This window comes from Tinamus guttatus, unplaced genomic scaffold (assembly GCF_059628265.1).
Source record: "Tinamus guttatus ecotype Peru unplaced genomic scaffold, ASM5962826v1 Tinamus_guttatus_pri_ptg000104l, whole genome shotgun sequence".
Classification (NCBI taxonomy): Eukaryota; Metazoa; Chordata; class Aves; order Tinamiformes; family Tinamidae; genus Tinamus; species Tinamus guttatus.
The window spans coordinates 1,919,732-1,946,906 of record NW_028288638.1 but is presented as its reverse complement, the minus strand read 5'-3'; the positions used below and the strand labels follow the sequence as shown (position 1 = coordinate 1,946,906).

General features: G+C 42.7%; 1 protein-coding gene and 1 long non-coding RNA gene across 2 annotated transcripts in view; one reads left to right on the top strand and one right to left on the bottom strand.

The window, feature by feature from the left end:
• Positions 1-26,967, bottom strand: part of EGFR (epidermal growth factor receptor) — a 140,052-nt gene extending 113,085 nt beyond the window's left edge. Inside the window, 1 exon segment of the mRNA XM_088520874.1 lies at positions 26,680-26,967. Within this exon segment, the coding sequence (XP_088377000.1) occupies positions 26,680-26,782 (103 nt within the window). The 5' untranslated portion in view covers positions 26,783-26,967.
• Positions 17,199-17,712, top strand: LOC148595411 (uncharacterized). Its single transcript, XR_015913161.1, has 2 exons — positions 17,199-17,286; positions 17,581-17,712. It is a non-coding gene; the product is annotated as an uncharacterized LOC148595411 (long non-coding RNA).
• Positions 26,968-27,175: the final 208 nt, after the last annotated feature.

Here is a 27,175-nt window from a genome sequence, read left to right as displayed (position 1 = left end):
AAAACAGAAAAGAGAAAAGAAAAAAGAAAAAAATAAAGAAAAACTGCAGTGTTTTCTTCCTGTAGTCAAAGCAATTAAAAAAAAAAAAAAAAAAAACACACACACACACACTTGGAAAATCTCTCAGAAAAATATACGAATGTGCAGACATCCTGCTCCATTATTAACCCAATCCACTTGGCACGGGAGAGTCATGAAGGCACCTGCTAATAGCACAGGGAGCTCTCTAGAGCTGAGATTTGTTTGGTATGCCTTACTGGAGGGCGGCGGCGGGGGGAAGCGCTTTCTGAGGGATTCATATGGAAGCGCACTTGAGCGCCAAGCATACGCGACAAACTATTAGCAGACGCCTAGTGAGCCGAGTGTGACTAAAGGCAAAGGCCTGTGAAATCATGACACATGAAAAACAAGCCAAAATGAGAGCGTTTTGAGGCACGAGACCGACACTCAAGCTCACGCTGTTAGCTCTGGACGTGCTACTGCGTGACACTGGTATATAGAGGAATTATTTCCTCTTTGTGCAGAGGCTCAAGCACTCCAGGACAGCTTATGGAGCTGCTCTGAGAAGGCGACACAGAGTACAGAAGAGAGCAAAAGGTTTAAGAGCTCTGTTTTGTTTGTTTTTTTTTTTTTTTCAGGCTTTTCTAAGGACAGTCCCTTGTTCAGTATTAAAAGATAATGACTTTTTTTGCCCAGCAATTTCACAGCAATTTCAAAAATAATTCTGTTTATCAAGTATCTTTTATTCTGAGAGATGCAAGCAGTACTTATGAACTACCAGTCAGATTTTTTTTTAAACACAGGAATGTGCGCATTCGCAAGCACACACCTTATGGGCACGTCAGCTCAAACATTTGCACGTGCAAATAACCAGGCTCCGGGTGCCGTTTCAGCTGCCTTCAACCAAGCAAATACAACAAAGACTCTTTGCAAACTTTGCAGAAATAAGATTCAGGTGCTTTTGTAAAAGAAAGAACACTGGCAAAAGGCCTGAACAAGAAAAGTACGTTTAGTGAAATTACAAATTCAAGCGTCGTCCTGTTACAGATTCCATAATAACTATGTTTAATTACACACATGCATGCTAATTCACCTCCACTTTTGGGGAAGCTTGTTTTATCATCACTTCACAAGACTATCTCCCAGGCAACTCACTTTGGGGACTGGTGACAACCGCTGTCTAATCACTGCAGCAATTAGTTCAAATTCTGCTTAATGGCTGAGCATTCATCCGATTGCAAGGAGTTAAGTGATGTTTAACTCGAGGATGGAGCAAAGGCAAAAGTTTAGTGAAGGTTAATCAAAAATATATATATCGGATAGCAACAAAATTCCAACAAGGATCATTTTCAGGATGTTTTATAATGAGAATGGCTCTCTTGCCCAAATAGAGTAATACTATTCCCGAAGTGAACTCCTAAGGGAGTGCAGCGGGTGGGAGGGAGGAGGAATCTTTCTGCCACTGCTGAACACACTGCAAAACTACTTTGAGCCTGATGGCTGAAACAGCTTTCTGCAACCCTAATGCTCCCCTGTTCCACAGGGCTTAGGGCACAACCAGAATATCCCTGCTAGATTTCAAATGCTTCCAGATGCACCATAAATAAATTTAAAGGGGAAAAAAAAAAGGCAAAAACAAAACCCCCCCACACTTCTACCCAACAAAATAATTTCTATGCAACCAAGTATCTCGGAGGAGTCACAAAATTGTTAAGGGCTGGAAATGTAGCTCTCAGATGCTGCCCTGGAGCCGCAGGGGCATGCTCTCCCAATCTGTGAATCGCTAAAAAGCTTCTCATAATGTGGTGGGTAAGGGTAACACCGCTCGAATACCAACGCCCTATCACCACAGTCGAATCAAAGCAGAAAGGACTCAACCAGATATTTTACATTCTGCAAGACACCTTTTTTCTTCTTCTTTTAACCAAAATTCTGATTTTTGTCCTAATAGCTCATTCTTAAATTTTCTTAAATAATGCTACCAATTGCCATCTTATATTTCAAAGTGAAACTAGGTCATCTTTCTCAATATTTATTATTGTTATTATTATAGGCACAAAATACCTAGACAAAGAGCAGAAGTCGTTCTAACAAAGCTAAGATACTCTTAGTGGTCACTCGCAGTTTATTACTGTACGTGAACTCTCAAGTGAACTGTTTTAATATATTCTATTAAAACTGTGGTTATCGTTCTAAATACGAATTAGCAACAAGACCTAACCTAAATTTCTACCATAGAAAGGCCAGGGTAGAAGACATGATTGAATGTACTTTAAGTAGATATAGTTCATCAATACATAGAAGTTTATGAACAACTGCTCCTTTTTAAACTCCTGCCATTTGTAAAGGAGGACTTTGTGTAACATTGACTTTTTAGCCTTCCACTTAAATTACCAGCAAGGTGCAAACCACAGTTTGTCTTAAGAAGGAAGAAATAAAAGTCTCCAGCAGATGTTAAACTGCTTATCATATTTACATATCATTCAGGACTCAAGCAGTTAAAAAAAAAAGTTGGTGCATTAGTAATGGCTTTGTAGAATTCTTTCTCCTTCTCTTACTTTGTTTTTTTTTTTCTCTCCAAACTACAAAATATCTTTTAGAAAAAGAGTGCTGCTAAAAATGACGAAAGCATCGTGTATGGTACCAGCTATGCCTCAGCACCATGTCTGAAATGACAGAGAAAACCCTTCTTAAATGCTGCAGAATAAATCCATTAGCACATAGGCTCCAATGCTTGTGCTGCTCTGCATGGAGTTAGTCCTGATTAGCTTCCCACGGGCTCACTCCTGTTCTGCAACGCTGCTGCCACCACCCACACGTTGCGCTCTTCAGCAGTATCTGCTCTCCATTAAGTAGACAGTTTTTGGCTTTCCTAATCTGCTTTCATCTCAGAGAGAGGGTCCGTGCCCACCCATGAAGCTACACCGATGGATCAGCTTACACTCGCACCTTGGCAAACCCATAGGATTTTCCGGGCTAGCACCCGGTAGTGAGATCGAAGGGCGGTTAACGTAATTAAATCTACCCCGGGCACCACACTCTGTACCGGACGCTTGGTCCTCACACTGTCAACACATCCAAAGGAAACAGTGGCTGCCGCCTCCGACATTCCTGCTGGGAATCCTGGAGTCAAATGGGAAATCATCTCAATACTGAGAAGGGAACATGGGGAGTCATGCGAGAAGCTGAAGATGCGAGGAGGAGGTAGAGCAGGAATGTGCATTTGTTAGAGATTTTAATATAAACACGAGGCGCTGTACCCAAGCGAGCTGGGGCTTTTGCTACCTTGGTAAACCTCACAGAGGTGTTCCGCACGGCGGAACAGGACAACGAGGTTGTTTGGCACCCGAGGCAAAGAAAAAATATTTATTAACTCTGAGAATATATTCCTGCTCAGACATGGCCTGGCATGTACCGCTCTGATGGAAAGACACTCCAGCCTTAGCCATTAAGCAGACTGAACACAGGTGTCTACGTGCCCATCACAGCTTTTATTTACTTTTATTCTAATAAAAGACATTTTTTTTCCATCTTAGTGATATCAACCTGCCACTTTTACCTATGGCAATTGCTACATATATCACAGTTTCCATGAAAAACGCTGTTTTCATCATTAAACATATGGTTTCGAAATCATTTTGTACTTCTATCTTACATGTCTTAAAACATTTAAGAATGCTATATCCTATTTTAAACTCTTCCAGGAAACAAAGAAGTTAAACTTCAGAAGCATTTAGGATCCCAAAGCTGCAGAAAGCACAGGTGAAACTCAGAATGGATTTTAGGTCTGTGGCCTTGACAGCAGCAGAGACTTCTGGATATGAAGCTGCTGCAGAAATAAGTTACCTATAGTCTCATTTTAAAATTAAACACACACAAAATTTATACCCAGCATTCCAAGCTTCCTTTTTGCAGAGAGAGATTAATATCTAGACACATGCATACAAATAGGGCTGCTGAAGTCAAACATAATCAGAGTTGAATCCTTCACTTGGATCAGAAGGACAGCAGGTCAACACCAGCCACACAGCTTCCCTGGAAGAGTAACCTAAATTCCTTTCTGGGGCAATATCCCTTATTTGGGCTTCCTCACTACCGTACGGAAGTTCAATGTCCGCCCCACACACACACACAAACTGAGTACAACCACTGAATCTGGATGAGTAATGACTCGCTGGGCAGAAATGTTCCTCCACCACAATGTCTGATGTCCCGTTCCGTCCCGCCCCCCCACACACACACTTTTGTTTCAGACTTTCCATCCGGATTACAAAAGTCCAAAGATACAAGCTGACACCCTCTGTTTACACCAAGGATTTGTTTAAGGAAAGTTCATGCTTGCTTAGTAATACAAACACAGCTTATTATGTTACCTGTAAAGAACTACATGGCGAGGAGGGGAAAAAAAGAAAAAAGTGGACACGCAGAAATTGTACACCTAAAAAGAAATGCTCAGCTGAAATACAAAAGCCCATACAGCTACGTGTAACAAAACAGGACAGTCGGCAGACTGCTCTCTAGTCGGCAGTAGCTCTCTAGCTCCTAATTGCACCCAACAACCCTGCCAGGTAGTAATTTGCTCACCTACCACCCAGGTGCTAGAGGCCTGATCATTCTCCTACAACATACACATTTTTCCAGTAAAAGGCAGAGCAAGCCAACAACTGTCCTAGAAGAGTAAGAATCTCCCTCCTGACTTCCCCCCCGCTCCCATTCATAATAGATTGATTACAGTAATTTTCTCCACAGACAGCCTTAGAAGGAGTCCATGACTTTAGGGCAGATATTCTGGAAACCTAAAGACAACTCCCAGTGCTAAAAGAGGAAAAGCAGGGCTGCTATGAGAAATGTCTGACAGATTCCATATTGCATGTGAGCTGATCATGGAAGAGCATTCAAGCCTACCCTTACAAGCACTAAGAAATAAGTCAAAGCAAGCAGAACATATAGCTGTATTCCTCCAACCAAAGTCTGCATCCTAGACCTCCATGCGTCTTACACAAAAGGGATTAACAGTCCACAGTGGTAGCTATGGGCATTTAACCCCATAGGCAAGCACCAAATTGAAATGTGGGAAGGATCCAGAAATCTCTCCTAAAGGCTAATTCAACAATGTTATCTACAAGAGCTTGGAGGTGTCCCAACAACAGGTTAGAACAGCCTTAACATATCTGATGCTTCAGCAAGAGCCCTCTGGGAACAGCTCAGATCAACCTGCACAGCTGCAAGCATCCAACTCCTATACAAAATCAGGAGAAATCCAAGAACTCACCATGACAGTGAGAGATCAGTAAAAACTTCAAAGTGGGTGGGGGGGGGGGGGTTAAAAAAATATGTATGTATACATATATGTATATAATTTTGATTTCTGGAAAGGTGGGACAGAAGACAGATAAAGTTCAGTCAGCCAATATGGATATGGAGCTGTCCAAGGGCTCTTTAGCTAGTGTTTTGTCTACCTTGTGGAGGGGCTTTAAATCCTGTCTATACTTATGAGTGACAGAAATTCTATACGCCTTGAAAATGGCTAGCAAGCACTTTAATTTGTAAGTACTTCACAGGTAAGTCTAACAAATGTTTTCTCCATCAAATGAAGGAAGGATCCACTGCAGTACATGATCCATGAGCAACATCATGAGGATATAAAATGTTCCTCCAATCTGCTACTTCCCAGAGGTTTAGATGAAAGGTTGGCTCTTTGCACTGTCACCCACTCCACTGTCTCTGTTATCCTCTTAATGCAATATGACACTTTTCGGGCCTGGTGAGCACACAGTACCTGCCTTCTCTTATTTCTCATTAATCCAAATCTGACTTCTGCACAACAACATCATGATTTCTTTCAAATCAAAAGAAGAGCCTCGTCATAAGGGCTGCTCTTACTGACTTGGTTTTGTGCGCCATGTGCAGATCATGATCATTCCAGTTGCATCATTCCTATGCAGCGTTAACCTTTCTCTGCTCCAGGAGGCAAATGGGCAACACTGTGAAAGGCAACACTACTACCTCCAATTCATGCAGCCTACTATAAGCCTTAAAGATTTATGTTGAATGTAAACAGGGAACCCTGAAATGCCTTCTTAGGCTTTTTGAGTTTTCACTTTATTATTATTATTAAAGATGTCAGTTGCTCAGAGTCTGGAGTTACCTCACTGGTAATTTAAAGTAAATTGTTAGATTTGCACTCAATCAAGAGCCACATTTTCTTCTGCAGACTCTAGTGGGGACACAAATGTGACTACTTCAAGCAGTTCAGCCTGACTCCAAACTTGACCTAGATCCTAACTGCACTTAATGAGGTTGAGATTGGTGCTACAAATGCAGGATTAGAACCTAGAACAAGTACACAGAAAGTTTACGATTCACAGCACGCTTCCATTGACAGAGAAGGTAATCAATTTGCCATCAGGACAGTCAAAAATCACCTTTTGTAAGCAAGTTGCTCTATTCCACATGCATATTTTATTAAATATAGGATAACTCATGTTATTAAACTGTTGGCAGGTGAGGTTTACGTATGAAAACCACTAACTAATCAAAGAAATATAGCTTCATTTTTATAAGACAAAATATAGAGGTAACCTTCAGATGAAAAGCATGAAACAAAACCTACCGCACATTTAGGCACATCCTTTTCATCTCCATCTCAAGTTGCCTTCTTCTGAAAAAGTTTATTTCCTATAGTGTTTCTTGGTATAGCAGGCTTGAGTTGGGCTGTCAACAGGCTATGCTAAACTAGTTATCAACCTGATCTGCATTAAATAATCCCATATATCTTTAGGAGGCACGAATAGCTTGTATAGCGTAATTGTGCAAATAGTCTATGTGCCTAATAAGGTGAGTGCTGGTGTGCACCTTTCAGGTCATTTAACATCCTCCTTTGAAGTAAGTAAGCACATCTCTCCTTTTCAATAATCTCAGTAATTCTCTCAATAAACCATGTAGCTGAAAGTGAAATTCAACTGAAAATGAATTTCAATGGAGAGACAACCACAAAGAAAGCATCTGCCTTCCCTCAGTGACTGGGTACGGTCGGGGGGGGGGGGGAATCAAAATCCTTATTTTATATGCAGCTTTTGCTTATTTAACCCAACTATTTGAATTATGGTTTCTAGGAGGTCTTTAAGACAATGAGAAGAGCTTATTAAAAAAGAAAAAAAAAAGAAAAAGTACGGAAAAAAAAACACCACCCACACAGGTTGCAAAGACTATGATTTTAAGGTTTTTTTTCCAAAATATGTATGAAGTCCTTGGATGTTCCCATCAGAGTTTCTGCTCTTAAGATATTAATATGCTTAAATACCTGAGGATTAGGTTTCAATTATAACAATCCCCCAAAGGTGTTTTGCTTTTTATTTTTCATTATGCAAAGAATATGAAGTGAGATCAAGTTTTATGAGCCCACCCACAAAGACATCAAAATATGCTGGCAAATTTGGAATGAAAAACCTAGTCCTGCGGAATATATTTTAATGTTTTTTTTTTTATTTAAAAAAAAAAGGGGGGGGGGCAGAGAGAAAAAAAATGCAGAGAGGTCCTTTCACTCTAATGGCAAGTCTACAGAGCAATAACAAGAGTTACACAGCTTCCTCATGGTCTCCAAAAGGTCAAATCAAACAGTTTCTTGACCTATTTTCATCCTGTGCTCCCTCGCGCATCTCTATGGGCTTAAATAAGCCACATAAGGCACATATACTTCCATACAAAGATATCAGCAGAACATAAGAAAGGGCAAAGTAGGTACACAGGACCCTCTTGAGTATTTAAGCTAATTTTCTTACTGCTTCCCATGCTGAAGACAGGATGCTGGGTATCCCTTTCCTTCTTTCCTATAAGAACCTGGAGAAAGACGGACCAAAACCCAGGCATTTAACCTTGTTGCTGTTGAAAAGATTCAAGTGATTATTAGAATAAAAATGTAAAAAAAAAAAAAAATCAGTTGGTGTAGACTAATATAACTGGCCAATTAATACAATTATTAATAAATGCAGTCATTTAATAAAACCATCCACTTACTTTGTTTATGCAACAGGAATTTTAGACCTGCTTGGAAATTAACTTTCATCCTCTGGGAATGGAGTCTCACAGTTGGCTTCAAAGATTCTGGCATGAAGCACAGACTTTTTGTATAATTGCTCTCTTTTGAAATGGAATATTAAGTCAAATGAAACTGAATATGAAAGAGGCCATATTGGAACGGATGGGAAAAGATAGGATTTAAACACAGAGCAAAACTGCCCCCTTCTCTCCTTTATAGAAAGTTATTATGGGAAACATGCCTTTGCATCTAGACTGTTGCAAGCTGCTACAGCAGGAAAGAAAAACAACATTGTTTTGGATTGAGAAAAGGGTACTACCTCCAAGTAAATATTTGGTTTAAGTACAACAGTATTCACAAGCTGCACGCCCAAGACTGGCAGCTCAAAAGCACTGACACTGGAAAAATCTCCCTCCCAATTGCAATGCAGTCACTGATACCAGTGCAATCTGAGTTAGACTAGGGCCACTTAAAAAATGTGGGCAGTATTTTTAAAGAATCGAGGTTTCTATGCAGATGCATGAAAACACAAATATGTTTGTATGTGTATTTCCATGTATGCATGAAAGTAAACACATACATAAATGCACAAACACCCACACCTCTGGGGACACTAAGATTTAAGTCTCCTAACCTTTTTAGCACGCTAGGATTTAGCCCTGCATTCCATCTATTAAAAGAAACTGCCTATCTGATGAGCTGAAGAGTTGGAATTATATTTTCATTTGCAGATACAAATCCTTACTCAAATAAGTGGGAGCGCCTACACAGAGGACTGTACTTATTAACATCTAATAAATTACTTATCTTTGACAGCAAAAGCTTTGCAGGGCAAAGAAAGGGTTTCTTCTCCCACTCTCGCAACAGATTTTTTTTTTCTGCTCTTTTCACAGACATTCAGGACACTTTTTTACTTAAAACTTCCAAAACATAAATGAAAAAATTGCATCGTCTTTATACAGCTAAATTAACAATTATAGATGTTACATGTATGAACTTCCTATAGTGCAAGGAGCCAGCTTTTCTTGGTTGGAGTGCCCTGAAATTCCCATTAAAAATAATTCATTTTTATTTATAATTTCCAAAGTTTTTTTTCCCCTTTCCCTTGGAAAGTTTTCACTTGAGACGAGTTACTGCAGGCTGGGATCTGGCAGGTAAAGCAATACAACCCTGTACTTTACTTCTTGGACCGGGAAGCGTACAGTACTTAAAAGAAGTTAAACTGCAGCCCTAAAAGGGATGTGCAAACTGGAATTACACAGCTGAGCGTGACTCATTACACAAAACACGCTCTGAAACACACGGGCACAGCAGATCAAAGCTGCCACGTATGTTTCAGTCAAAAGACAAGCTCTTTCTTGGGGCAAATACAGAAATTAATTCAGCTCCCTGTCACTGTACACAGAATTCTCCATGCAGTCACAGCTCCATACTGTACTGTAAATTACGGCCTGCTATAAATGAAAAATGCTGATTTTGGGATTGTTCACTTTGTTATAATTTTCCAAGAGTAATATACTTCAGGGAACAGCCAAGTTAATACAATGTTTCCACTCAAAAATTGGCAGCCTGAGCGCAGCCAATGGGGTGTATTTAACGAGCCTGCTGATAAAATGTTATTGCAGAACATGCAGGATAAGGAAACTCGCTTATTTTTCCAGCCCAGAACGTAACTTTAGACTACGGAAACTGGGTAGCTAGGAACAGTTCTCTGGAATTGTAATACACTGCACATTTTTGCTCCATGTAAAAGCGCTCTGCAGTGCATAAGGCTGTCGGGGTGCTGGGAGCACACAGACACTGTTTTGTCTGGTTGGGTCTCAGAGGTAATTCTTGTGATCTGCCTAAGGATGCAAGTCCTGCTAGCGATGTCCAAGCCAAGACCCAACACATGGCAGGATGTGCCATGCAACATCCATCTGCTTGGCTCAGGCAAAACCCGAACTCGTGGGGGCAATCGCTTCCGACACGAAGATTTGGGGGGTTTTCTGCAACCTACTCAGGGATAGGTCAGTGTTTTCTCCTGGCTTCCTATTTCTGGCCTGGCAGATTAATAATTTACAAAAAAAAAAAAAAAAAGTCAGACTGCAATAATGTACAAAACAAAAGCTGGTATTGAGCAACTGAACGAACCAAAAGAAATCCAAAGCGTCAAAAAATCCCTTCTGCTCTGTTCCAAGCCCTGCATGAAGGTAACAGATGTGCGCAAACACCGAAACCATCCTCACTGTCCCTTTCCCAAACACGTTTGCAAACACCCGCAGTGCTAAACACTGACTTGAGATTTCAGGCCAAATATTTCCAAGTTGCATGCTAGAAGATACTAACGAACGCACGTGCATGTGTGTGCAACTCCATCGCTTCCTTCTCCACCCCCGTGTACCTCACGGAGAATCTGCTAATGCTTAAGTGGTAGGGGAGGTCAAGGATTTACGGTGAGAAAGTCAAGAGCAACTCTGCTGCCTCCCTGGAATTTTGCTCTACAAGCGGTCATATTGCACAGCTTATGAAGAAAAATAAAAGCTACTCTCTAAATTAGGATTCCTAAGGAAACCATAGTTTCTCTGGTCTTCGAATCAAGCTACCGAGTGCAAAGATATACTGTGCAGTTTCAAAAACGGAACTGAGCGAGTTATTTCTTGATAAGCAGAGCTCCTTTCGCATCACGGGATGAGAAGCAGCCCCCCAGAAGCAAAAACCTACTTGGTAGCAGGCTGGCCAAAAGCCCAATCACCTTCCCCACCTTTCACCTGCGTTGCCCAAGACCTTCAGACACTTTCTCTAGGCCTCATCCAAAGTAAGAGACACAAGCCTGGCAAGAGGAGGAGAGGTGATCTTGCAGGAGAGCTTCAGCACTTGCACAAGGCCCTACGTGTTTTCGGTCACCTACCCACAGCTCCAGAGAGCACCAAGCACTGCAACCAGGAGCTTCATCAAAGAAAGGCCTTTCTTCACCAAAGATACATGCCATGCCCTGGGGAGAGGAGAGCTAGGGGATCCTGGCTCCTCGCCATCCCCGCACACAGTGCAGCCTGGCCAAGTCTCTTCTATGAATCCCAAACTTGCATGAGACAACTAGTGCCAAGCTCAGCGCACTCTTGCTTTCAGTGGCTGCCTTTTTAATTGTGTTGATGTAATTAATAATGGGATGAGAGGCTATGAAGGGAAAAGTGAGGAAAGCTCCCTTAACGTAAGTTGAGGCTCCTTGGTGTTTCTCTGGGGACGCTCCTCTCCCTCTGGCATTAATCTGCCATTAAGTCACCTAAAAAGCAAGTCTCTGTATTTCATCCCAAATGGTTCATTCCATTACCCAACCTCAAACCAGATGGGTTCCCAGTTGCATTTTACACTTTCTTCATTTGACACAGATATTTAAGCAGTGAGGCCTTTTCAATTTTTTTTTTTTTTTTTTTTTTTTTTTTTTTTGCTTCCCCCACCTTTAAGCCCACTACAGAGCATGTCCGTGAGGCAAAGCCACTCCTACAGCCTCCCTGCACCAACCTCTCCCAAGAGCTCATTAGGAGCAGAACTCCCAGGAACCAGGTTCACCAGAGGCATATTCAAAGCCACGCAGGCTCAAGGCCCAAGGGATTTTCCCTTTGCATCACACAAATTCCTCGCCCGACTGGCCATTTTTCTTCTTGCGGAGGAAAGCAAACAAACGGGCTCCTCAGCATTCATCAAGTGTCACCTTGGCTTGCCGCACGGAGCGGCACGCGGCCACATGCCCTTCCCCAAGGGCCGGCATTGGAAACGGAGTGGGCAAATGGGGCCAGCAGCCCAAGGGTCTTTTAGAAGCACAGAGAAGGGGAAAATTCAATCACAGGGTATCGTTAATACACTATAGACATGAAGCACTTAGTTTCAAAGGGGTCATTAAGCCTTTAACTATCCACTTAACAGTAAAGCCACAAGCAATACTGGTCAAATAAATGTTTGTGCATGATTACACTTCAAATTTAGATGCGAAGCTACTGTATGTAGCATGAGCTGCACAGACTTGTTTCTCCCCTAATGGACTGTAATTGCTGGCTGCTAAAGCAGGGCCCGGATCGAGGTGTAAAACAACGCTGGAAGAGCATAATGCTTTCAGTGTAGCAGTGAGGGCTGTCCATCAGAAAACCATCAAAAAATACCTCAAAAATGAGCTTCCTTTTCCCCCAAAGCCCACTTGACAATGCAGATGTGGCATATATATACCTTACGTAAATATTTATCCACAGTCACGTCTGGGCTGCAGCAAAAATCTGATCGGTATTCAGCAGCAGGATTCACGTTTAAGGCTGCACAAAACAGCACAAATTCATTTTCAATATTAATTAGAACAGAATATCCCAAAGCTGCGAACTAATAAAATGCTTCTCTAGATGCAGTCATTGCCAGCGGCACTTTGCAGACAACTTGCAGTTTAAAGCTTAATAGATTTGCTTTCCCCCGCCCTCCACTTTTGTTTTCTCTTTGCCTGCAACTTATAAATTTTATCAAGTTCTCAAAAAATAAAAAATAAAAATAAAAAAGGAAAAAAAAGGATAAATTTAAAGGACCTTAATGACACAATAAATTATGCACTTATTGATGCCTAAACCAAACACAACCTTGGGGGTTATTCCCACGATGTGAAGTGTACCCACCACTGTGCTGAGGCCGAGTGGCATGTGCAGGCATGCGTTTGGGGTGATGTAGGCTGTGCTGGGCAAGCTATGTCCAGAAAATAATCTTTTTTTTATCCAGGTCATGAACAACCCGAGGAACAGCAGCTCCAGCCCACTGGCAGTGCATCAGAGCTAGTGCTGCCTAGACCCAAATATGGCAGCATTTATACCTTCTTCCTGGAGATTTGGCCATCTCTTGTCAACACAAATGCCAAGAGAAAAAAAAAATACATATATATGTATCTGTCTGTGCATCCCGTATTTAAGGGCATAATTCCATGTTCATGTGCAATTTCTTGTTTGGGATGGCTTAAGAGAGTGAGAGGGTAGGGAAGAGGTTTAAGCCATATCAAATCTATATAATAGTGCAGACAATTACAATACATAGATCCTGACTTTATAATCCTCTTTCCACTGTCTCATGGGGAAAACATTATTCTGATCCCTGCACAGCCAAGAAACAAAAAATAAAACCAAGCAAATAAACCAACCCTTCCCCCCTCAAGACCCAAAACACCTAGCAGATTTGATCCTTGAATTCAGGCTGCACTGAAGCTTTTCCTTGCCCTGTCTCTCCTTGGCCGAACTTCTTGCAGCACTAAAGCGTTGTTGAGACACAAAACAAAAACCCTTTGCAATACCTGAAAGAGATCAATGCTGACTTCTGTGCAGGATTCTTTAAGCAGGCCTAAAAATTACATATCACACTAGGAGCTGCCTCTCCCCATAGGGCTTTTGGTGTTTGTAGGTCTTCCACTGGGATACATCACCACAGGCTGAATGGAGCAGATTTTCTCCTCCAGTTGGTGCTTACCATGGTGGACAGCCAAATTAGAGCAACCAAATATCATCATCACCTCTGCCACATGCAACCCCTCATTCCTAAGCATCACACTTCCCAGTGGCTCCTTTTTCTGCCTCTCAACCCCCCAGTGCCTTTTTAATGGACACATAGAACAGCTTTTTATAACCCTGCCAGCTTTGGAAAGCCCTCCTCCTACAGCATTGGGTCCCTCATCGCAGGAGGGAGACTCATTAGAAATCAGGTAGAGAAGGGCTGTGTTTTTCAAGGCATTCATACCTTTTTGAAATAAGTTACTGCCTGCCTACTCATTGTGGTAATGCACAAAAATCGCTAAATGCATACCATGAAATCTTGGCTTTTAAAAACTGCAGTGCAAGCCTACAAATTGACTTTTTTTGTTGTTATATTTTGGACAAATTACCATCCGTTATGTTTCTAGGCATCTTCACTAAAGCAAAATCTATTTTTTAATACAGTTCTACAAAATATATGAAAAAATACACTCAATGAGACAACAGCAAAATCTTCTTGCATGCGCAGTGCTATAGTAAGAGTAATAAATAATTTCTCACAATTCCACATAGAGTTTCTTCTAAGCACATAATTCTATTAATACACATACACTCAGCTCTTTCCTATTAAGGATTAAGACTAAGAAGAAACATAAGCAATTAACTAGTCCTGAAGGTCTTCCTACCCCCACAGTGGGTTCTTGTTAAGTGGCTTAACAAGAAAACTCTGCACCAGTATATTGACTTTACAACACCATGGTATCAGTGATAAAGCATAGTCTCACTGAGAACAGACTAGCCTAAAAACTTCCCTAGTCTTTCCCATGGCCTTTGCCTCCCCATATGGATCAAATTTTGCTGTACAGAAACAGCTATACTGTACTAGTCTAAGGTTTAATAGGCAGCAAAACATTATACACATACCAAGACACAACTTATTTGCTGTCAAACACATGCAATGCACAAACATAACAGGAAATCTAGCCCCAAATCCACATTCCTTCCAGTGGTTTCTGATACTTCCATTAGTTCATGACTTCAATGGCAATACTCTTTAAAGTAGCTCATTCCCAGGACACACCAAGTATCTGCATTCACTAGCCACCCCTTGCAAGAGCTTCCACTCGGGCATCTCAAAGCCCTCACTTGCCTAAACAACCTTATTTCGCTCCCCTGTGAAACACGGCTAATGAACCTATGTGAACTCCAGGGCTACGAGCACCTCTGTTGCTTTCAGACAGATCACATATACATCCACACAACTGCACATTGGCCAAGGCAGCTTCCCAAATCGCAGCTATTGCTAATTATTTCCACTAGGGAAATGTTTCACTTAAGAACAGCAAATTCACGCCCTCCTCAGGCGCAGTGTTCAGCAAGTGTTAAGTTCCAACTTTTGCTTTAATAGCATGCCCTTTAAAAAAAACCTGTCTAATGTACTTTTATAAATGCTACAGAGGCGGCAGCTGCTTAAGTACTGGGTGGTATAGCAGTTGCTGTGGTAACACCATTTTTTCCTAACTATAAAGGAAGAGTGCCAGAGGCCCATATAAGCCAGGACTTGCAGATTAACATATCGTAAACATATTCATTTTATCTCTGCTAAATCCATAGTTCTTCATAAGAATTCCTGTTTAAGAGCTTCAGGTCCAACACATCCAACACACGAATGACACGTTACTCAGCTCAATCAAGGTTCAGGATCAATTCCTTTTTGCTCATCTATCTGGACAACAGTAGTCTTACAGAAACCAGCATGGAATCCCTATCACTTCACCCAGGTGAAGGAGTTCACCCTCCTCAGTCACATCCAATCACGTACATAGAAACAATCTTTCAAGAAAAAAAGAATGGCAGAAAGAATTGGCAAAAGAATTACCAGAATCTGTGCTTACTAGACTTACTTCTGAGCATTTTCAGCCAAAAGACTCTTTTAAAGTTGCCACTGACACCAAAATATCTTGTGATGTGATTAGAATTTATAATCATGCCTTGCGTTTCAAGAGAATTATTTTTTGGCAGAGCCTTCATGTAACATAGTGTGGTGCTCTACATCAGCTTTCCCTTTAAGCTAGATGAGAAGAGTTTTCTTAGGCAAATAAAGTAATAAAAAACTGATCTTGCAGTCCTGGCAGACAAAATATCCATAGACTTCAAAGAAACATTATGCCTAAGGTTTGCTCGATCAAGCCTCAATGGGAGATGCATGTCCCCGCTGAGGCATTACTGTAATTGAGAAGCAAGAGTTCCAGATTTTCTTCTTTCTCCTCCAACTCTCCATAATTTCACCTTTTCCATAAGCTTCCCTGCATGTAGCTGCAGTGCTTTTCTTCAAAGTGGTACACTACAAAGTCAGACAGCCAGCTCTTCGCAAGGCCTTCCTTGAATGTCACTCTACCACCACTGCCAAATGTATCAGCAAGGTGGAAATTGCAGCAAGAATTTATCATAGGTAGTTTGCCAGGCCAGATCATTATTTTAAGACCTGCATTTTTCTGGGGTAAAGTATTGAGAAAGCTGCATGGATGGAAACTGAAGAGTACATTGCCCCATTATGTATTCTTTCCTTTGTCTCCACTTTCTAAAGAAAATCGGGCAACTTAACACTGGCAAGTGATAAATCTATTGGGACAAACCCTTTATGTATTTAGCAGTAGATACATTTCTGTTCTCGTCTTCCCTAGAGACCAAAAGTCAAACTCCACCTCTGGGCCAGCAGCAGTCTCTTCTTGTGCATCCCAGGCTGCGGAGTTGGAAAGTCCACGTTCAGCTCTTCATTATGCTTTGTGCTATCATTATCACCTTATTAGATATGTTAAGTATCACTAAAGATATTGGAACCAGAACATTTGCTCGACTAGATTAATGGCACATAGTGCCATTCTCCTGCTCTCATCACTGTGTGATGAGTAGAGTCTAAGAGCTCCATGGCTTAATGTGCTGTTAAATAGTCTGTGTTACTTGTTTTCTCTTAATAGTACTTCCTTCTCTTCTCTCTGTGGATAATAGCCCATTTTGTATCACTCTGTGGCTTATAATTTGTCATTTAACTAGTGATGGGAAAAGGGGGGAGTGGGAAGAGGAAGTAAAGTTAGGAAGTTAGTAGCTGTGGAAAAAATCTGAAAGGCACACGGCCAACCATACCTTGACAGAGAGCATAATTTATGGACAAAAATTAAATGTTTCTGCATTTTTTTTTGGAACAATGTATTAAGGACTAAGAAAGTAATTATGCCTTTTCAATGTCAACATTTTAAAAGCTATAGTACTAAAAAAGAAATTTAAAAAAGGAAACTACCAACAAGACAGAGCCATAGCGCACTGCAACTGTTTTCCCACTCTCAACAGAACAGGCAATCACATCTTCTGTCTCTACTGACCAAGGCAGTGATTGGCAGAGGTAATTAAAAGACACCCATTTTCCATACAAGAGACCAGAAAGACTCAGACGTGAAGCTACCCCAACCCAGCCTGGGTGTATAGAGAGAGTTAGAGCAATTGCGTCTGACCCATTAATTTTAGGCTGACATTATTTTTTTCATTTGAGTTATTACAGCTTCAGAAAGAAAGCATTATTTTGTATAATTACAAAAACACAATTGATGGTAGTAATTTATTCCAAGGACCGAAGAATTTCTTTGGCAATCTAACAATGGATAGAATTATTGCTGACAATTTTACAAAGCTTTTATCAAAGCCTATGGGCCATTAAGTCCAACATTACGATCACCAGTACGATATCATCATTCTCAATAATACAGCGCTAGCCAAGAACAATCTGTTTTCTAATCCAATCTATTACAGTCAGGGTGTTTACTCAGTAGCCATGTGCTTACTATTTCTGAAGTGATTCGGGTCTCTAAACTCAACATTTGAGTTCAGAGACAGGACCAAGTAGCACCATATTAAGACTGGAGAAAACAGCCACTGCCACTCAAAAGGCGCTACAGTCTAATTCAGATTTTCGTTTCACAGAGATGCCTAGTACATACAAGATGCAAGCATGAGCTGAGCATACAGATACATACATATTAAACTTCAAGATAAGTGAAGGAAGCTCTGGGACAGAGACAGCTTTTTGAAAGAGGGAAGATTTCTCCAAGAACCTCAAGGAATCCAACTCTTGACATTTGTAGCATCTTTGACACCCTTGCTATCATGTATTAGTTTGGTTCATAGCAATGACCAGACACAAAAGTAATAGAGGCTGTGTTAATTAATTAGCTTTTACTCTTAATTCACTGAATTGCTCACTGAGGCAAAAAGATTCCTACTGTTTCAATCAAAAAGACCTAATTCAGAGTAACAGTCTGTTCTTCCCTTTTCCTTCTTGACATATCTTGGAAGTGTCAAGGAGAGTTACTCAGAAAAGGTGTTGCTGGATTAGTTAATCTACCACAGACAACTCTGATGAAATGATGCTGCCTACAGCATCTGCCTCATTAAGAGAGAAAGAGGGAACAAGAAGCTTTGAAATAATAAAATCATTAGCCAGAGCACCTTGTAGAGCTTATTAACAGGGAGACAGACAGAAAATACTATTGCTCAGCAGCTAATTACTTGCTGAAGACCAGATGGAAATCAGAGCATAGCGATGGTAGTCCTTTCAAAACTCAAAAAGGAAAAAAAAAAAAAATCAAACTCATCTGGTAATTGCACACATACCAAAACAGATGTTTTAAGTAATGATTAGACCTGATTAGATAACTGAAGATGCTGAAGTTGTGCCTTCAGCTTTAACTGCAGAGATGCTCGTTGAGAGTAGTCATATTATTAATTAGGAATGGGAGGGATCCCATCTTGGCTTTTACACTGACTTGAAGCTGCTGCAACTCAGCCCCTCATGCTTCTTGGTACATAGGCAGACCCAAGGCTGGGGGCAAGCATGGCATGAACCCAGCCCGCATGTTTCCATCTCCAGACCTGTGGCCGAGGAATTTTGCCCCTACTCCCACTCCTGAAATAAAGGAAGTTCCGCCAATAATTTCAGGGAAGCAATAACAGCATCAAGCGCTACCCAGATGCCGCAGCCGTGACAATAAGCACAATGTGTGGAGGTAACCCTGCAAGCCGTACACACCTCACGTAGGCTGCTGCACAAGATGTCTCATCTGTTTGCCTTCCTCAGCTTCACAAGCGCTCCTTTCTCAGGTCACATATGCACAAGTAAACAAAGATTAACTAGTGAAGTTGTCTATAGAAAGCCAGAAGCTACTTTCTTCACTAGCATGGTCAACCAGCACACTCGGCTACATGGCCCTGGTAGGGACAGGCTTAGAGTGAGCAATCAGATTTTAGACCAAGTTTAAACTATGAACCTGAAGAGGAAAATTGGGTCTTATCAGCATAATTCATCTTCTGTCCACAACACTCCAGGCCTCTGCTGTGCAAGACCTCACCCCCATACCCAAAGGAGGGCAGGGGGGGCTATCACTAGCTTTTCTGGCCTATTTTTCAGGCAGAGACTTTTCTCCCTTGGATTTGCTCTGAGAACGAAGTTGCACTTTCACCACATCTCTACTGCATGCCAAAGCCAAAAGTCCCCAAACTCATGTGCTGCTCTGCGGCTGTGAAACTTGTGTTTATGTGGAGACCCAACAACTTAGCTCGTGGTCGAGCACTGACAAGGCATCAGGGTTTTGCTGACTAAAATTTCTGTTTCAAAAAAATCCGTTTGTTTTGTTCTGGTTTTGTTGGGTTTCCACTCAGGGTTTTGTTTGCTTTTAACAGAGGGAAAAAGAAATAAAACAAGCTATCACTCCAAACTAGTCTGAACAGCAGCAATACACACTGAAACCTTTTTAACAAGTGGGAATGCCGAGTTTTCACTCATGAGAACTTATAATAGAAATAACGAAAAATAAAAGACACTTCATGCATAAAAATGTTTTTGGCTAAAAGCATCACTTTCTGCTCAACAGCTCCTGAAAACTTAGTGCCAAACACTGGGAGCTTTCACTTAAGAATTTGAGGATCCTTTCCTCATAAAGGCAAAGGAGATGCATCTTTACTTCTCTGGTAGACCATCTCTGCATTTCCAGATTTACCACTGTAAAAGGAAGCTTGTCAAATATTAATCGTATATGCTTTTTGCCACAGCTTTTGCTCCCCAGTGAGATAATTAAAGAACCAAAGAAAGATTTTTTTTTTCAGGTTTCCAGATTCCTAACACCTGCTTACAGTTTAAGTTTACTGACAAGGCACTCGGTAAAGAAAACTTCAACTTCCAATTGCAAGAGAAACAGTGACCACATCTGTAAACCGAGATGCTACTCAGCATCCAGTACCTTACTATTCTGAAACACCCTTTTACCAAACAGGTATCCTCAGTGCCTTAAGTATCTTTGATATTATATTAAGTGGAAAAAGACTGGAAATGAGCACGACAAATCTCCTTGGAACTGCATGGTGCTTAATACATAAGACAGTGATTCCAAGAGTAGATCCTTGTAGCTTACTACTTCTCCTTATCCCCAAGGTGCACCACCAACCAGAGCTTCTTATTGCTTTAAATATATTCTTGAATTAATCATTATGGCTGTACAGCATATAACCAGCTAAACAGAGCAAGTGTCTATATATTTTAATACTATTTTCATACCCTTACCCCTAAACTACATAGGTTTTATTCAATAGCAAGACAGACCTAACTAAAAGCTAACACAAACTAGTTAATAGATTACATTAGGAAAGAAAGGCCAGGCAGACCTTTACTTCTCTGTTTCCCCTAATTATAGGGCTCTCTTCAGAAGTCCAAATGCAGAAGCTCAACACAAACCATGAAATGCATCCCTTTGGAAACACCAGAGATAACACTCAATCTGCACACACATCTGTGTCTTTAGCATCTCCGCTCCTGCCACATCCATTGGAGTTTACAGCCCAGGAGCAGAGCCACAATTGAATCAAATGGATAAGAAGCAACTGTTTGAGAGCTCTCCAATATGATTAAAGAAATAAATATATAAATATACAAAAATAAAAGGAGGGGCACTTAGGCAAAGGGAATCCTTTTCCCTGCTAAGTGCTTGCTTCGGTGGAAAGAAAAAAAAAAAAAAAAAAAAAAAAAAAAAAAGCTAAGTGTCAAGGACGCAGCTCAATGGCACCTGTATGAAACAAGTGCATACCTCATGCTAATGCAAGTTTTGGTTAAGCAACGTGTGTGGAAATGCCACCTACCATCACAAGTGCAAGCCAGCTTAATCGTATCTATCGAAAACCACATAATAAATAACACGAAATATGTAGCATGCCATCCTAATTGCAGAGGTTGTCTCGCTTACTAGAAGTCACCAATGTATTCAAATGATTTGAACGGGGTGATTCAACCTGAATCACGGGAACGCGGCACCGATGTGTGCGAACAGCATCGTGCTCCCTTGGCCAAGGGCACTGTTGAAATAACTGATCTGACTGCCAAAACCAGCTTCTGCCTTGAATGCTGCCTCCTTCCTCAGCTTCACCACCCGCGTAGGCTTCAGGATTGCTCTGCAAAGGTCTTGTGGTCGAAAGGGGTACAAGAAGAGGAGGAGGAGGAAAGGTTCACAATTAATTATGTGCAATCCAAAGGAAAAAGGGGGAGGAATTTCCCACTGGTTTGTCAAAGCCCCCACATCCTGGCACAGACATGGGGCTCTCATGAGGCAAAAATAACACTGTCCGCAACGGCATCACCCCCAGTGCCAAGCGCAGCTGATTCCCGCAGCTTTCTCTGCTTAATTTCAAGTTTTCTTGACAGTGAAGCAAAACCCAGCCCGGCTGTACCACGTTTTGATTGCACCACGCACACAATCCCCCTCCCATTCTGTTCCCACAAACTGATAATTTTTTTCTCGTAAAAGCTCAAGCTGAAATACTACCACACTGTCATCAAAGCAGCTGGTTTATGTCCTCTCCTCCTTCCTTCCACATTTCTCTGGAAAACATTGAGCCCAGGAGCAGCGCTGGAGTCACTCAGCTGGCCCAGTGCCGCCAGGAGCAGCCACCAGCCACACCGGCCAATGCCATCCGCGCAGGGAGACTCATCCTGGCAAAGCTGTTCTTGCTGGTACTGTGTGGGTTTTTTTGTTTTGTTTTTTGGGGGGTTTTTTGGCTTGGGATGCAGGGAACAGGCAAAAATATCACTTTTTCCGAGTGGAACCGAGCAGCGGGACGGGCACTCCTGAGCATCTAAACCATCTGCATGCACGTTCATATGACATAAAAACTGACTGGAGCTAAGCGGCAACATACACGCCAGTGGCAATTTGCCTAACCTATGCCCACCAAACTTCAGTTTTTCATGGGCAAGAAGGGAATCAAAGCCCATTTATCCCTTTAGGCCAAGCACAGCAAATGTGCTTTGCTCCAAAAATTGAATGGGAGGGAGGTTGAAGAAAATTAAGTCGTGCTCTGATTTTTTTTTTTTTTAAACAAACCTGGAACTTTTCATTTCAAACAGCATTTGATGAATTGCCTTTTTAGACAAGTTAAAAAGAAAACAAATAGACTCAGGTCAAATTAAATATTCTGAATTAGGCTAGAATAAAGTCTCTAGGTTGGCTGGTGGTTTGGGGTTTCTCTTTTTTCTTTCCTTCTTTTCTTCTCTTCACCAGAACCACCCCAACATTTTTGTTTCAGTTAGACTGGAAATATTCCTTTCCTTCCAGGCTTTTTTTTGTTGTTGTTGTTCAGCCACTGAAACAAACAAAAACCGCCCGTAATTTGATGCAATCTAATCCCGAGACATGCATGCGAACACGTACATGTTTACTTTCATGTCCGCAGATGTGCCGGGCAAGAGAAGGTTCCTGCCTGGCCGTAGGAGGAACCTTGCAGCTGCCTCGCACAGATCCATCCATGGGCAAGGCACACCTTGCAGTCAAGTTTTGAAAGCAAAGCTCATAGTTGGCGTCCTAGCATTGACTTATAAATAAATAATTTAAAAAAAAAAAACAGTATAATAAGTCAATATGGTAGCAAGTGCACTGTTACTCTCAGTGACCAAGAGATGCTGCCTGTCTTCACTGTGGCCATCAAAAAGATCATCTGTTTAAGTGAGAAAAGTACCAAGTAGTTTTCTCATGCTTCTTCCATGTGGGCAACTCTTTTTTTTTTTTTTTTTTTTTTTAAAGACCCCACGCAGAGCACCAGACCCATACCTGCCTACAGACATTCTCCCTATGGGACAAGCCACTCTGGCATGCCACAGCTGCTCTAATAAATAGCAGCCTTGCTTCGGCAGGATTAGACATTTATTTTGGTACCACTTCTCCGCACATGCAGTACGATTTTTTTTCCACATTTCCTTTAGGAGTAACTTCTGCTTCCTACCAAGTGTTCTGTAACTATTTCTGAAAGAAAAAGAAAATACATTATTACTCAACACTATTAGGTCTGTAGAATTTGGCCGTAAATAAGGAAGCCTTACAGACCAGTTTCACATAGTTGGAAGAAGCAACACACCAATGGACAGGGGTGATCTGTATGAGGATATGGCACCTACTAGTAACGCATTCCTAGAAGCGAAGGTGCACAGGAGAAGATCAAGCTGACATGCATTTAACAGGATGAGCGCACGCTGCACAAACTAAAGCAGCTGCCCAAGTCCACATGAAGCATCCAACAGCGGCTTCCTGCACAGCATACGACGAGCTCCTCACAAAGCAAAGAACACCTGAACGCTTCCTACCCGCAGCCCCGCGAAGGCGACCAAACCACCACGCCGCCTCCCCACGTCCTGTGCATTCCATGGGTTAGTCTGAGCCACCATCATTTGATGGGTCCCTCCACGAGCCCCCTTGTCATGCAGCCTGGAGATGCAGCAGCTCCAGAAGCACAAGCGTAATGCAGAGCCAGCTGAGGACACGCTGCTGTGACAGCTGGGTCCAAAATCCCAAGGAAAGTTTGACAAGTCCCAGCATAACTACACCTACGCTATGCAGGCACGTTCGCAGTTTCTGAGCCAAGCCTACCATGAGATGTGATCCACGTTCTGCTATCTGCAAACATTAATGCACATAACATATTGACTACCAATTGGGAGTATGGGCTGGCTCTCTTTTGGATAGAACACGTAAGTGCACAGGGCACATCCAATCCTATGTAAACCCCAAATTTGGGCTAATCTAGGAATCTGGGCAACTTCCAACAGTTTCTACGTAAAACCACTCCATCAAGGTATTGCCCCCCTCCCCAAAACCACATCGACCTTTCACCAAGCTCCTTTCTGAGGAGCCACCAAACAAACACAAACTGATAAGGACACCTCAGGAAAGAACTGGTTCAGCTAGTCAGCTACCTGACTGCTAAAGCTAGCACATCACAGGGATTTCAGTGATGCATGGATATCCAAATGCAAAAAGCCAGCCCTCAGGAAGGCAATGGCATCACACGACACTCCCTGAAAGTGCCTCTCTACAAATTAACAAATGAATTACAATGGACTGCTCTGATTGCAAAGTCTCTGGGTTGATTTTGGGGTTATCTGCAAATCTCTGAACATATTCTTCATGCAAGAAATAATACACTATACCCTGTATTTACTGCTGCCAGGTCGCTACATAGTTTGCTCACCACACGTGAGCGCTCTGTTGAGGCCAATCTCTTTTGCAGCCTTTTGCACACTGCGTCCTCGCAAGCTGCTCAAATAGAAATGTGCTGCTGTTACTTTACCTTCCCGACTTATCAGAAACCACCCTGAAAGCCAGGGCTGGGGTTTTATTCTTAATCACTCACATGTTGAAGCTGTGGAGCAAGACCACTCTACACTCAGACTTTACTTAACTGTATTATTTCACCAAAGTGAACTCTACCAGGGGAGAGCTTTTCACACCTATAACTGTATTCACCTTTGGGCGAAAATGCATGTTCTAAGCGCATACAAAACATAAAATATGATGCAGAATCTGCAGTCTCAACGGCAGCATTGTACAACATCAGTGCACATGTAGCACATAGGTAAAAACTGTACCGAGTATCAGAGAGTCTTTTTTTTTTTTCTCCCGTGTCAACATGAATATTTCAATACCTGTAAGGAACTTATTTCTCCTTTTTTTTTTTTTTTCAGGAAGGTGGCACCACAGAGAACTTGTGCAGCTCCAGAGCTGCCCACGCGCTCCCAGCGCGTACCCGCATGTTCCCCTCTGGAGCACTGCGACTACTGACCAAGCGAGCAATACAAAACCAACAAAAAGCAGCTTGTCTCAATTGCATCGTTATCTCTGAGCAATGACACACAAAACGGACATCGGTCAAATGCATCCTGCAATAAGCAGCGTGCCCACTATTACCGGTATTTATCTTAGGTGCCACATAACCGCCCTTCCTGCGTACATAAAAGCAAATCCAGATTAGTTCCACTGTTATTAATCTGGATAAAAAGCAGGTATTAGTCTTTGTGAGTGTATTTCAGCTTCCACCACCACCACTTTTTTTTTTTTTTTTTTTTTTTAATTAGTAGGATGTTACAGCTAAACTAGTTTTCTCTCATCCATATCCAACGATCTCATTCTAAAGTTTTTGGAAAAGACACAACTGTATTTAAGCTTCCATTCAAACATTATGTTGATTTTATGGGGTGATTTTGATGGTTTCTAGCCAGAGCAGTATTTGTCCTAGTGCTGCATCCCCACGGTACCTCCTTTTCTGGGTGAGGAAATGTAATCAATTTGAAATTCCACAGTTTCACAAAGAATCAATTCCTGAGTCACCTGAACTTTTTGTGGCACCAGTTTTTATCTGGTGGTCTGTCAGGTGGCACAGGTTTGCTGTAGCATGTTTCCTTTCACTGGGATGCCAAATTCCAACACTGGGAATGTGATCGCTTGGCCCAGAAAGCAAGTCTAGACCTACATGGATGGTCAGGTACCTTTTGGATCTACTGCTTTCTCTCAAAAACTACTTCATTACTCACCCCTGAATTTTTGCTCATACAGGGAGCAAAAAAAGACCAATTAATTAATTTGCACATCTTGAAGACTCTGCCCTCAACCTTGGCCTTGAGCTATGGGTTTTCCTCATGCAAACAGTTATTTACCGAGAAAAGGTGCTGAGAACAAACCCAGTGGAGGTTATCCCTCTGCTCCTGGTTATTCAGTAACACTCAAGTAACCAGTACCCTCCCAAGGATGCCATTAGGGGATGGGGTATCAGGCACTATAAACGAGGTATTCTTCTTTGTACGTGTTTTCCACAGGGCATAGGCACCTGAAACTGCATTTCAAAGGACTTGTGAACACCAGCACAGCAGATGGAGTCAGCTCATTTCCCAGCCTTTACAAAGGGTGGGAAAAAAAAAAAAAAAAGAAACGAGGGAAAGAAAAAAACTGCCTGGGTTACATCAACAACAGGTACGAACTTGATTTGTGGAACGAGAGAATCTCTTGACTTTTCTGAGATTGTGCAACCAGCTCTTCAGCAAGGTGTGATTCTGTCCACAGTCATGCAAGACTCAATCAGTTGTCTAAAGCCCTTCTAAGAAGTTATCAATTCTCTCCTCCTGCTTTATATTTAAAGGAAAGGGGCGGCGGGGGCAGGGGGGTGAAGCTTCTTTTTTCACTGCTGGCTGATTTCCAAGATAAAGACACTCTGCTTGGCAGCGCAGTCAGGGCCTGCACACGCCGAGAGAAAAAGCAACGGGTTTGAGCGTTCACACGCGTTTTCTCACCCCTAAGCCAGTTCCCTCCAATAAACAGGCAAATAAAACAAAAGCCACGCACGAGGATAAAATAGCTCTCATTTAACGGGGAACAGGGGCGGGGGAAAGACACACAGCAGCGAGGCGAAGTTTACCCCGCTGCCACCTCCGCCACCACCAGGTGCGGCTCCTTTGCGGCTCCTTTTCCCTTTGCGAGGCGCTCGCTGGGGGACGGCGGCGGCGCACGCGGAGCGGAGCGGCGAGGGCAACGCGCCGAGGTGGGAGGCAGAAAAGTAATAATAATAGTACAACCGACGGGATATGCCAAGGTTTATTCCCTTCTATTTCCTCCACCCCCACAAAAGAAAATACGCCTAGAATCAGGAAGTCAGGCTGCGCGATCGCTCGCTGCTAAAGTTTCGTTTCTTATTTTCTTTTTTTTTTTGTCCCCCCCCCCCCTTTTTTTTTTCTTTTGTCCCCCCACCTCTATTTTTTAAGGGAAGAAGTCGGGACTTTCCCCGGCCGCTCCCCGGCGCGCCCGCCCCCGCGGCCCCTACCTTTCTTCTCCTCCACCACGGAGCCGAGGGCGACGCGCCCCAGCGGCGACAGCAGCAGCGACAGCAGCACCGGGACAGCGGCGACGGCGCCGCGGCCGCCCATGCTGCGCGGCGGCCGCTCCTGCGGCGCACGGAGCAGCTTCTGGGGATTTCCTTGTACTTCTTTTTTCCCTCCTTCTTCTCTTTTCTTTTTCTCTTGTCCTTGCCGCTCAGCCCCGCTCCGCGGCTCCCCGCAACATGCCGCGCCGTCGAAGGCTGCGCACACACGTGCGTGGTCCCGCCGCCCACTCGGCCTTCCTCCCCTTTCCTTCTCCTCCTCCTTGTCGTCCTGGTGGCGCCGGCGGCGGGTGCGCGGTGCTCGCTGCGGGACGGGACGGGACGGGACGGGACGGGGCGCGCCCGGCTCCGCTCTGCGCCCGATCGCGCAGCGCAGCAGCTCCCTCTGGGCACGCCGCGCAGGAGGAGGAGGAGGAGAAGGCGGGAGCAAGGAGGAGGA